Source organism: Nicotiana tomentosiformis, chromosome 11, assembly GCF_000390325.3.
Source record: "Nicotiana tomentosiformis chromosome 11, ASM39032v3, whole genome shotgun sequence".
Lineage (NCBI taxonomy): Eukaryota > Viridiplantae > Streptophyta > Magnoliopsida > Solanales > Solanaceae > Nicotiana > Nicotiana tomentosiformis.
The window spans coordinates 120,363,912-120,376,857 of record NC_090822.1 but is presented as its reverse complement, the minus strand read 5'-3'; the positions used below and the strand labels follow the sequence as shown (position 1 = coordinate 120,376,857).

Sequence of the window (12,946 nt, the reverse complement as noted above, 5' to 3'; positions counted from 1 at the left end):
AAGGTAGGAGAAACAAACTTCAAACTAAAGTCTAAAAACCTCAATTTATAGAGAGCATGCCACTAAACCCGAAAATGGCTCGTCATAATTGGCACCAGAATAGAAACGGAAGATCCAATTAAGGGTCACGCATGAATCGAGGCAACGTATCGGAAATATGCGTCATAATGATACTTGATATCATGACATCATTCTATTCCATGGACAACATAACTCCAACACATCGCCCGGGAAACTTAAGGTATTTGAAATATGCGGCTCATAGAGGGCCACGTGGCCTGTTCGACACAATGATTACGATTCTAGTAGCTTACTCGATAAGTTCGATCGAAAACGACATTATCCGCTCATTAAGCTCACATGCGAGGACGACCTCAATAACTGTATGGGCAAAAACTATCTCAAATATGATTAACCATGTTAACATTAAGGAGGCATTCACAGACTGGCATGTGTCACCAATACGACTCCAATAAAGACCTGCCCAAGGTCGAAGTGGTCCCAGAAATTGATGAAGGTTGCGGTCGAAGAATCGGCAATGATCAAGGTCGAGAAGTCATCATAAATCAAGGTCAAGGTCAAGCATCCTAGACAAAGTTACAACGACTAGTTTCAAGATAGGACACTAAAGAGAATATTCTAGTGGATATTCTCTGTACCTGTATTGTTAGGGTTTCTATGAATATGTTCCCTATAAATACAAAGAGATACAATGATAGGGGACATAAGATATTCACTTTTAAGAAAACACATTGTCTTTATAGAGAGAATCTAGTCATATTACAAGCATACAAAATAATATTTTTTACTAATATTCTTGTCTAGCTTTTTCACTTAATAGAAGAACAACCTGAGTGTTATAAGGCTCATTAATCATTCTTCAATGTCAGAAAAAATATTCAGAGATCTTACTCCTTTTCGGGTGACTCACATATTTTTTTTTTACTTAAATGTCATTTATTGCTCTTTATTACTATTTATAGCTTGTTTGGCCAAACTGAAAAAATCAGCTTATTTTGAGAAGTACTTTTTTCAAAAGTAGTTATGAAAAAAGTACTCTTAAAAGCACTTTTGAACAAGCTTTTCAAAAAGTGCTTTTAAGTATCAAATTACGAATAAAGACATGAATATATTTATTTAATAGTTAATATTATAAGTAAATAAATAATCTCAATTTTTTTTATTACAAGCAATAATTAAATCTTTTCAGTTTAATTAAGTAAAATATGAAAATAAAATTACAAAGTACTTTACTTCTTTTAATATTATTCAAATATATTAAAAATTATTTAACAAATATAAAAGCATTCACCCCTAAAGTCACTACATATTAGAAAACTATCCTAAAAATAAGAAGAAATACTTATACATTAATATCCTAAGTATTAGATTTAACACTTATTTTGGTATCTACTATATTTTGTTAAGGGTATTTTTGGTAAGAAAAAAAGTCAAAACTGCTTCTGCTTCTGCTTCTGCTTCTGCTTTTGGAAAGAAGCTACTTTTTTCTGTTTCATGGAAACTGCTTATGCTTTTCCTAAAAGTATTTTGTTTCCCAAAAAATCTTGGTCAAACACCTTAAGTTAAGAAAAATAAATGCTTTTGAAAAGAAAAAAAAACTTTTGGCATATTGGAGAAGTTTGGCCAAACATGTTATTAATGTTATCTTCCATATTTTTGGATCATTGAATAATGTTATTAGTGTTCACATTCATTACCATTCAGTCAATATATATATATTATGTGTCATAAAGTCGATAATCTTATCTTTTGGATATTATTAAGAGTTAATATTGACTTTTCATTATTTAAATTTAATTGGTTGACAAGATTAATATTTTGAGTCAAACAAATAGTATTTAATATATTCGGTCGTGAGCCTACCCTTAACCAAAAAGTTTAAAAAGTACCATGCATACACTTTACTCAATTTCTCTATTAAACTTGATTAACGAATCCAATTATTCTTTTTTTAGCCAAATGGAATATTTTATTTTTAATTTTACATGATTAATTAACAGAAAATGGGTAGAAAATAGAGGAGAATTATGTAATAAATCTCACAATTTTGAGTAATAAAACTTGCTTCCTCTACATTATTATTATTATTATTATTATTATTATTATTATTTTTATAATCACAAAATGATTCAGGATTAAGTTAATTCGTATAAACTTGTTAATAAAATGGAAAGTTGAATCAAACTTAACTTACCATGAGACATGACACCACAAAAGGGGTAACTTTTTCTTGTAGAAAAAGTAAAAGGGAGTGTAATGCTTGTCTCTTTTTGTTTCTTGGATTAATTCAAGGGTTTCTTTAGACTTTAGGAAGTAACAACAAACAAAAGGAAATGAATAAAACTTAGAGAGAAAAGTGAGAAATAAAGATTCTATATGCATGGTTGAAAATTGAAATGGACGAAGAGCCCTCCTCCCTTTTTCTACACTCACATTCCCTATTAGTTCCAAAGCAAGAATTCAACTAAAGATGTCTTTTGATTATCAGTAAATAATGATTTTCTTTTGGTTTTTGTGGATGAGGAGAAATCTTTTATCATTTTTATTACAATGTTTAGCAACCAATTTAGTGTATTTTTTCAATTATTAGTTTCACTTTTTATTAATAATTAAGTGATGCGATATGATAAGAATTCTTTTTATTGTCAATATATACAAGTTAAAAGCTCCTTCGTTAGTTTATTTTTTTTATGCATTCGATGTCCGCATCGAACTTGATTAATATGATTTCATGTAAGACCTTACTACTACAACAACAAAAATAAATAAATTAAATATCAGTTTAATCCTATAAGTATGGTCAAGCAAAAATAGTGTACATACAAATTTTATTCTTATATTGTGAAGATTAAAATATTTTTTTACAATAGACTCTGACAAAAAAAAAGGAAGGTAATCGCTTAATAAATTCCTACCAATGCATTATATCACAACTGCAGTATAATTTAATTGTGTGTACATTTACGTATAATAACTAGGTCAAGTGCTACAATTGTAGGTTAAGGTGGTAACATGAATTTTAACATAGAAAAGATAGAAATTGGGAAGTGTCAAGGGTGGGGGAAAGAAAAGAAAGCTAGACATGTGACTTTTTAGACTTTGGAGATAATGATGCAATAACTACAATACAAAATGCTCCCTCTCCACTCCTTTCAACCCCAACCACCCCCGTTTATCTCCTCTCTTTTTCATCTCAATCTCAACTATTCTCTCTCCAATAATATCAGTTTATATTTGCCAGTAGTTTTTTTTTCAAAGAGAGATAGCAAGAAAGAATCTCAGAGAAGGAGGCAAAAAGAGAAACTGTCTGATGATAAATAGAGAGAAAGTTCAGTTGCCATTTAACAACAAGAAAGAAGCAAATTACACAAGAAAAATTATAGCATAGAAGAAGAAGAGAAGAAGAAGAAGAAACAAGAAAAGTTCCCAACTCAGGAAAGGTCGTTATTGAACTTGCCTTTTTAGCTTCAAGAAAACAGAACTTTTTTTTTTGTTCACAAGAAATATTAAAGGCAAATTTGGCAGACTGTAGAAGAAGTATTAGTATAGTATCAGTAGAAACTCAGAAGCTGCAACAGCAGCAGCAAGAAGAAGAAGAAGCCTCAGTACTCTGCCAACTGTTATTCACCAGTCAGTAATTAGTGCAAATACAGACCTAAAGTCATCAACTAGATCTCTCTTTTTTTCTCTAAATCTTATTCTGAAAAAGAATTTCAGAAAGACCCCACATCTTTTTTTTGTTTTGTTTTTTGCTCTAGTTGATCTCTAGATTTTCCAAGGTTTTGCAACATCAACAGCTTACTTCTCTTGCTATTGTTTTTGTTGGGTAAAGGACAAAAAAGATAGTAGAAGAAGAAATCTGTTAAAGTCTGCAGCTGTGGCTACTGCTAGGAGGCTGCTGCAGGCTTCAGATTCTGGAGCTTTTGCAGACTGGGTAGCTAATTCTTCTAATTCAGCTACTGGTGTTGCTGCTATTGGGGACCTATCTTTAGGTTTCAACGCTGGCACCACCATCGGTAGCGGTGGAGGAAATGGTCCTCACACCGCTGCTGGCGGTGGTGGTGGAGGAGGCCATAGTGGGATATGGTCTGCATCGTCGTCTCGACAGATGCAGATCAACTATGGCCTCTCACCTGAAATGGGTATGTTTGTAGTACATCCCGCTTCGTTTCACCACCACCATCACCATCATCAAAATTCACACCAAGAAAATAGCATCAATTTTGACCCCATAAACGGTTCCAATATCTCTACATCTCATGCTACAAACACATCTCTTGGTGTTGGTGTTATTCCGCTACTCACAGCTACTCCTTTAACGAACATGGTAAGCTTCGATGATCAAGATTTAGTTAGTAGAAATCGAGGAAATGATACTGAAGGTGGTGGTTTTCAGTTCTTTTCAAACCAACAACCCCAAAATTCTTATACCAAAAATAGTAATGTTCTTGGTAGTGGCAATGGCAACAACAATATTGTTGGTTCAGTTTCATCAACAAGTTCAGCAACATGTCAAGATTGTGGAAACCAAGCTAAAAAGGATTGTCCACACAGAAGATGTAGAACTTGTTGTAAAAGTAGAGGTTTTGATTGTACAACACATGTAAAAAGTACTTGGGTACCAGCTGCAAGAAGGCGCGAGAGACAACTAATTGGAGGTACTTCAACAAATGTAAATGTTGCTGCTGGTTCTTCTTCTCAGTCAACTTCAAGTGCTAAGAAACCTAGACTTGTCAATTCTCAAGCTACTACTACAGCTTCTCATACTTCTACTTCAAATACTACTACTCCTAGAAGTTTTGATACTAGCTCTAGTCATCAAGGTAATTTTGCACATTATCTTCTACACATTAAGTTGTTTCAAATATGTCATCTTATGTTTTAGTTTTAGTAAATGAATAGTTAAGGTGCCAACAAATTGACTCATGACGTTTTTGTTAAGAAGAATGTTAAGTGTTAGTGTATATGATATTCTAGCCCGACCCCTACCAAGATCAAACTTTTAAGAAGTATTTCATCTTATGTCACACATTATCTTCTACACATTATGTTGTTACAAATATGTCATCTTATGTTAATTGTATCGATGGAATAGTCGAGGTGAGCGGCAAAATGTTTGTGTATATGATCTTCTCGCTTGACCCCTACCAACTTCAAACTTTTAAGAAGTTTTAGTACTAACAAGAATATCATGATTTTCTATACCCCCAACTCCCATTAACCCTAATCTTTAAAGAAGTTTTTAGTACTAGTACTGTAATATAACATACGATCTTCTATATACTCTCAGGCCCCCACTACCTCTTAATTTTGAACTTTCAAGAAATTTTTGGTTTGAATTTTGACTAGTATACACTCCCAAAAGAATTTTTAAACTATCCATTTATTATGGACAGTCACATGCTTTTAGGTGATTTGACGTTGTAAAAGTAAATAAAGTTAAAACTCTTAGGGGTTTGGTTCCAAAGAGGGTTTGTCCAGTGATTAATAATCGCAGGATGAGATTGTTGTTCCACATCTAATGTTAGGTTAATTAATACCAAGATGTCGGCTATAAAATTTATACTAGTATATTAACTAATATTTATAACTAAATATGGGATAAAATGTTATCTCAGATTCTATTTCGAGATTATACTCATACTCCTTAGAATATTAGTTCTTGATGAGCATTATTCAAATGTAATTTTATTATTTTTGTTTGTCTTGTATCTTCTTATTTTTAGATTTTTATTACTACATGTTTCTACCTTTGTTTCGGTTTACTTATTTTCTTGCTGGTGTTATTGTTTGCTACTACTGCTTCTTTTTTTATTTCCCGAGTTTCTATCTGAAACAACCATTCTATATTCTTAAGGTAGGGATAAGGCTGTGTACACACTACCCTTCGCGAACCTCTCTTGTATGTGGAATTACAGTGGGTATATTATTGTCGATTAACCTTTCCTTGATTTTTTTTTTTCATGCAAGTATATATTTTGTTGTATATTATTGTAGATGCAAGTTTTAAAGCCTCATTGCCAGGACAAGTGAGAGCACCAGCTGTATTCAAGTGTGTAAGAGTAACTTCAGTAGATGATGGAGAAGATGAATTTGCATATCAAGCTGTTGTTAGAATTGGTGGCCATGTTTTCAAAGGTTTTCTATATGATCAAGGAATTGAAGAAGGCAAAGATAATAATAATTTCCCCAATTTATCTGATTTGCATTTGGGTGGCAGTGGTAATATTACTAATGAAACTTCTGATCTTTATGCTGCTTCTACTGGTGGTGGTGGATTACTTGGTGGATCAAATTATGGTAATCAAATAAATTAAATGTTTATTATTTATTCCTCTTTAAAAACAATTGAGGAAATGAGTATTTGTAACTTCATTAATCATCTATGATTTCTTCATCAAATTATAAGGTTTATGACATTGATTATAATCTTTATTTTTCTTGTACATGAACTTCTGTGGTTTTTTTTGTTTTTTTTTTGGTTTCTCGAGGTTTTAGCAGAAAATAGGATCTATATTTTCAAGAAGTAATTTTTCCTTTTTATGGAAAATTTTGGAATCCATGAATTGTACTGTCTTACATCTATGGCTTGCTCTTTTTGAACTCGTTCCTTTTCTTAGAGAAAATCTAGTTGTGGCAATGTAAGGCATAGAATTAGCTTCTGTCATAGATTTTGGCTTCATTTAATCAAAAACAAAATAAAAAATATTGTGTTTATGAAATAAGATCATGCTTGTAAAATTTGTTTTAAAAAAAAATTCAAGTTGTCCAAAATTGAGTTTTGCCGGTTTTAGGGTGAATTTTTTTTTCCTACTTACTAAACGTCAACTTTTCTCCTTATAAAATGTTCAAACAGAATTTTAACTTTTAAGAATTTTTTTTTTTTCAAGTTCCAATCAAAGTTATTTCTAGACACCAGCTTAATCTTATTCATAGGTATGGGTAATTTGGAAAAGAAACTTATATATACAGACAATTTTTATCCTGTCGTCAGTGTAGTTTACCATAATGTCCTAGGTAACTTCTTTATTTTTAGGTTAGTAGTTTTATTTATGATGAATAATTATTCGTAATTTTTGCGGTGACTTGATATAATAGAACTTTTATGATGTCACTGTCTAAAAGCTAAACGCTCACTTTATTAACACCTAATAGATGGTGTTCGAGATATTTTTAACATTATAATTATAATGCTTTACTTTATCTTGTGTTATAACACATAACAATGATATACTTTCACTATATATTACTTGATTATTAAGCTACTGTATTATGAATAATCAAACATGCAAAGATAAATTGATTATATTGCTGAATTATAAGTTCATGTTACTTTGGTATATATTTGATGGTGTGGTTTTATTGATCATTACTTGTCATTATTTCTTTTTTGCTTTACTCTTGAAGTAAACAATTACTATATTTATAGAGTATTAATTCTCTATTTTTTTGGGCAACAATTAATTCTCTACATTACTGCTTCTTGTGCCTGTATTTCCTTTTTCCTTTTTCTTTTTTTATTTCTAATTCTTATATTTAAACATGAAAATTTTGAAAATTTACACTTTTGCTATTAGACCTTTGTTTAGTGATGTGATGTATTTTCTTTTAAAGCATGAACCAGCCATCATATAAAATAATATTTGTTGCTTTTTTTTGTTCAATTTTCTTCCCATTTTTCCTCTCTTAATCATGTTCTTTGCGTATTTTTCGGATATTGTCGAACATTTCATTCCTTTTTTCTTCCATTTGATGTAAGTGCTCTTTTGTCCCACTTGCCTTAGTAAAGATCAAATTGTTATTCAAACTGTTGCTTTACTCTACAATTATTTTCATTTTTCTTGACATTTGACACTTCCCTATTTGGTATTTAGTGAGGCTAGTTGACCTGCTGTCAGTACAACATGATTCTTGAATTTTTACGTTTGGCATGTATAGAAGAGATTCATAGTGTTCAAATCGTTGGATTCTTGAAATTTTTATTTTTATAAGGGAATATATACCATAGTTTAGAAGGTCAGTTGTTGTCATGTAATCAGGAGGTCACGGGATTCTAGTTGTGGAAACAGTCTCTTATAAAAATACAAAGTAAGACTGTGTAAAATAGACTTTTGTGGTCAGACCAATCCTCGGATCCCGCACATAGCGAAAACTTAGTATACCGGGCTGCCATTATAATTTGAGTCAGTTGGATTAACAAAAAAAAACAGAATAATGTAAAAGTCCTTACAGTCTACGTTGGTTTGTTGTGCGATTTGATGTTTTGTTTGTGAAGCTTTGGTTGTGTGTCAGTCGAGGTGCACGCAAGCTAATTTAGTTATACCGCAATGATTAGAAGATATTTTTTTTTGGATGTGTGTTGGGGGTTTGCACTTCTCTGGGTGTTTGGGTTTGGTTGACATGAATTTCACTAGATTAATAAGTGGCAAATTTTAATGACAATTTCCATGATTTTATGTGTCAAAATTCAAATTCTGTTGAAGTTTTATGACATTGTACATATGAATTTTCATCTTTCTTTCTTTCTTTCATTCTTTTTCACCAAAAGTTTAGCTTACTTTCATACTCTTGGACATTATTGTGAGTTCATTTAAAACTGAAAAAAACAAATAACAATAAGCTATATGACCTACATATTAGCTGCTAGAATAAAACACTAGCTCAAAACTTTTCCAGAGGTTGTGGCTTTTATGCCTTTTTAACTGCTATATATGCATTGAGCCACTCAAAACCCTATAAAGTGAAACCTATATAGCACTTGGGAAATGGAGATTTTTCACTCTTTCCCTTTACTTGACGCTACACAATTGCCACTTGTTATCATGTTGGAACATATTGGGAAGATATAGGGGTACATGTCTTGGGTTCGAACTTATAAATAACAAAAATTTAATTGGATTTTCATTTGAGAATGCTTTCTTTCTTAAAAAGAGAATATTAAATACCAAGTAGAAAATCAAAGAAAAATCAAATAACATATCTTAATTTTCTTTATTTTTTTGGTTGGGATAAGAGATAATAATTTCGTGATAAAATGTGAGATTATTTTATCTCGCGTTTGCTCGTGGTATTAATTAGTTGCAAAAATTATTTTGTACTAAAATGGTATGATTAGTTATCCCATATAGAAGGGGAGACAATTAATTTAACGAGATATTCAACCCATATGATATCTTTATTTATCCATCTTGATAACCAAACAACCCCTGAAGAATCAATGGAATGACAAAATAAGAATTTTAGTCCTTGCATCGAAGGGTGTCGCTGAGTGTTAATGACACTTACCTTTTTTTTTTTTTTTAGATTAAAATATTTGAATCTGAATACACGTCTGAATATCAAGATTTGTATTAAGATTAATACATCTGAATCTGAATACACATATGAATCTTAATATGTGTATTAAGATCTGAACTGCTTGATTTTTAACATCTGAACGTATAAAATTTACGTTTATTTAAAAATTAATAAATATAAAATTTAAATAAAATACTAATTAATCTAATATTTCATCACTAAAATATATAATTTTTTAAAATATGATAGTTGTTGGTGGTGATGACTAACAGTAGTGCTTGTGAATGCCGACTAAAAGTGGTGGTTGGTGGTAAATTTAGTTGATGGTGGTAGTTTAGGGTAGTATCTAGTGGTGATTGGTAGTGGTAGCTATTATGATTGAGGATGGTGGTGGTGGGTGGTGATAGTTAATAATGGCGGGTGGTGATGGTGGTAGTTGTGATTGAGAAAGATTGTGGTAGGTGGTGGTAGTTTATAATGGTGGGCAGTGCAAGCTATGGTTGTTTGATGGTGATGGGGTGGTTAGTTGTGATAGTTGAGGTTGATGAGTGTTGATTGTCATTGAGAATGATGGTGGTGGGAGTGGTGGGGATGGTGGGTGGTGGTAGTCGACAATGGTGGTGGTGGGTGGCATGATGCTGGTTGATAATGGTAGACGGTGGCGTCAGTTAATAATGAATATGGGTGATAATATTTTAATGAAATTAAGTCTATGTTATAGATCTTAATGATACAGACGTATTCAGATACATTAAGTGGTTGTGAAATAAAAAAACAAACACACTTAATGATTAAGATTTGAACAAATGTACTTAATGTCTGAGATCTAAAATAATTAAAGATTCAGACTTGCATTAAGTGCAAACAAATAAGGCCTTAGAAAACTACGAGGTATATCATGTTCAAATTCTAGCAATGACAAAAAAAATTAAGTGATTTTTCCTTATATATCTACCTGAGCCTTGAATACATAATTGGCTCCTCATTTCACTTCCTTGTGTCTCGAATTCAATTTGCTGAGAACTCATTGATTGTCAAAGCTCTAGTGATCAGAAACACATTCAATTTGCTGAGAATTCATTGATAATTGAATGTGTTTGGATGCCAAGAGCGTGGTTCAAATGTTGGGCAAAGACAGCCCGTTGTATCAATCCAAGGATCGCTAACAGTTGAATTCGAATAAGGCTGCGTCGGTCAATGCTACCCTCTCGGTTTCAATTTACGTGTAATGTGTTCAACGAAGAACACCTAAACTGCAAACGTAAGGGGTAGAATTGGGGAACTACTCCTGAACAGTATCGCAATTGAGAGGAGATTAAAGATTGAGAGAGAGAGAAAGAGTTATTCTTCTGTAAAACAATCAATAGAATCCCAATTACAGATGAAGGTGGTATTATATTCAGCTAACTTCCTCAACCACGGTTAACTAACTTCTAACAACTTCTACTCTCTTAAACCGCCTAACTATTTCTTTTGTCTCTAGTAACTAATTGATCCCCTCAACTATCCTGTTGTACACTTAGGTCCCCCACTCCAATTAGCATATAACATCATTATGTGATCCTATTTTCTTTTTAGTCTGTACAAAAAATAATGACACATTTTCATATTTAAAAATAATTTACTTTTATCCATTGATTTATAGCCACACAAAATATATGTGCTTCATTTTATACCATAAGTTCAAAAGTGATGATAGGCTATAATCTCATATTTTAGACGCTTATTACACTTTAATTCAATGCACTTTACTTGTGTTGAGCTTTAATTAGTAGTGTTTTACACTTATTTTGTATTTTATGCCGTGTAGGAGTGATTTTCGAGTTATGTAGATGTTGTGGAGCTAATTCGAGCTATTTCGAGGTTTGAAGTCTAAGTAGAAGCCCAAGCAATTAAGCCGGGATCACGTTCGAGGGTCCAAAATATAACGACTCGACTTGTCGTTCTAAGAATTAATGCCCCGTTCAACGACTTAAATTTTCGGGTAACTTCATAATATATATTATGGCCCACGGGTGTGGTCGAGTTTGATTTTCAGAAGATTTAGAATTTAATTGAAAGAGAAATTCTCATTTTGAAGTTTAAATGGAAAGAGTTGACTTTTGAGCAAACGACCTCGGAATAGAATTTTGATGATGTCAATATCTTTCTATGGTAATTTCAGACTTAGGCGCGTGTTCGGATTTAGATTTGGAAGTCCGTAGGACAATTCAACGCATTTTGGCGAAAGTTGGAAAATAGACGATTTTCGGACAGTATTATCGAAGGTTGAATTTTTGATAACGAGGTCAAAATCCGATTCTGAAAATTTAAATAGGTCCGTTATGTCTCTTATGACTTGTGTTCAAAATTTGAGGTCAATCGGACTTGATTCGATAGGTTTCGGCATCGAATGTTGAAGTTGGAAATTTCATAAAAGACTAAAATTTTAAGTGAGTTCACACAAGACCTAATTTCAAACGCGCATACCTCTCTTTATATGAAGAGTTATATGGTATTTTACCTATCAAACGAAAGGTCTATGTGTCTAGTTTCCAACGCTTTAAACCGTTCATCATTTGGACATTCCTACAAGAAGTTATGACCAAATTACAAAAAGCTGGAAAAATATAATTCTGCGACCAATTATGCGATCGCAAAACAGTTATGTGATCGCAAAACTGCTTCTGCGACCACAAACTGGTTGCAGAATGGACCAGAAGAGCTCAGTTCTGGGCACCGATTTTGTGATCAATTTTGCAGCCCTCATACCCATTCTGCGGTCCATTATGCGACCACAGACCTGCTTTAGGAGAGTTAATTTTTCTATTTTCATAACCCGACCCCATTTTGATAAATAGGCTTTGGGGCTTATTTTGGGGTGTTTTTCTGAGGGTTTTAGAGAGAGGTAAGAGCATTTTAGATAGAGAAGAAGGGAACCTAACATTCTAATCATCCAATCTTCAAGAATCAAGGAAGCTAATCACAAGATCTTCATCAAAGAGGTAAGATTCAACCCGTAGTCTTTAATTTCGAGTTTGGGGTAAAAAAATTGGTGATTGGGAGTATGATTCTTGGGTGTAAAAGTATTATGTATATATGCTTGTACCAATAAGGTTTGTGAAAAGATTGTTGAGATCAAATAAGTAAAGATTGGATTGTGAAATGAAGGAAATCTTGTAGAAGAACCTTGTAACCAAATTTGCACACCTAGTATTTGATAAAATGCTTGAAACCATGAAAATCTTCCTCATTATGGTTCACTTTTATTATGTTTATAAATAGATTGAAGTTGTTAGGATTTCCGAAACCTCATAGTAATGTAAGGAAGGCTCAAGAAAGATTGGAGTCGTCCGGAGGTCAATTCACGTGAGAAAGCTATTTTAAATATCGACCTAACTTCAAAAAGGTAAGTGTCTTGCTTAACCTCGAGTGGGGGAATTTTTCCTTAGGCATTGAGTCTTATATGCAATTTGTGTAATTGAAAATCATGTACGCGAGGTGACGAGTACATACTTGGTTTATATGTGCAAGTTTTATTGAGTTAAAGTCTTGAGCATATTGTGTAGTAAATTGGATAATTGTTGGCATATATTTAATCATCTATTTGTCGTGTATGATAAGTTGCTGTGATTGTTATTTGATTATT

General features: G+C 32.4%; 1 protein-coding gene across 2 annotated transcripts; it reads left to right on the top strand.

Annotated features, from left to right (window-relative positions):
• The first annotated feature begins 3,068 nt into the window (after positions 1-3,068).
• Positions 3,069-6,450, top strand: LOC104098874 (protein LATERAL ROOT PRIMORDIUM 1). Of its 2 annotated transcripts, none has more exons than XM_018771661.3 (2): positions 3,069-4,844; positions 6,046-6,450. In XM_018771661.3, exons 1-2 carry the CDS (start codon positions 4,130-4,132, stop codon positions 6,336-6,338), a joined length of 1,008 nt encoding a protein of 335 aa, XP_018627177.1. In that variant the 5' UTR covers positions 3,069-4,129; the 3' UTR covers positions 6,339-6,450. The 2 variants fall into 2 exon arrangements, with proteins under 2 accessions (XP_018627177.1, XP_018627176.1); XM_018771660.3 differs by having other exon boundaries at positions 3,073-4,844; positions 6,019-6,450.
• Positions 6,451-12,946: the final 6,496 nt, after the last annotated feature.

Bases quoted from the DNA above. Each gene is read 5' to 3' on its own strand.
- LOC104098874 (XM_018771660.3), top strand. From the start codon at position 4,130: ATGCAGATCAACTATGGCCTCTCACCTGAAATGGGTATGTTTGTAGTA. The intron at 4,845-6,018 runs GTAATTTTGCAC...ATATTATTGTAG, and splicing joins TACTAGCTCTAGTCATCAAG to ATGCAAGTTTTAAAGCCTCA.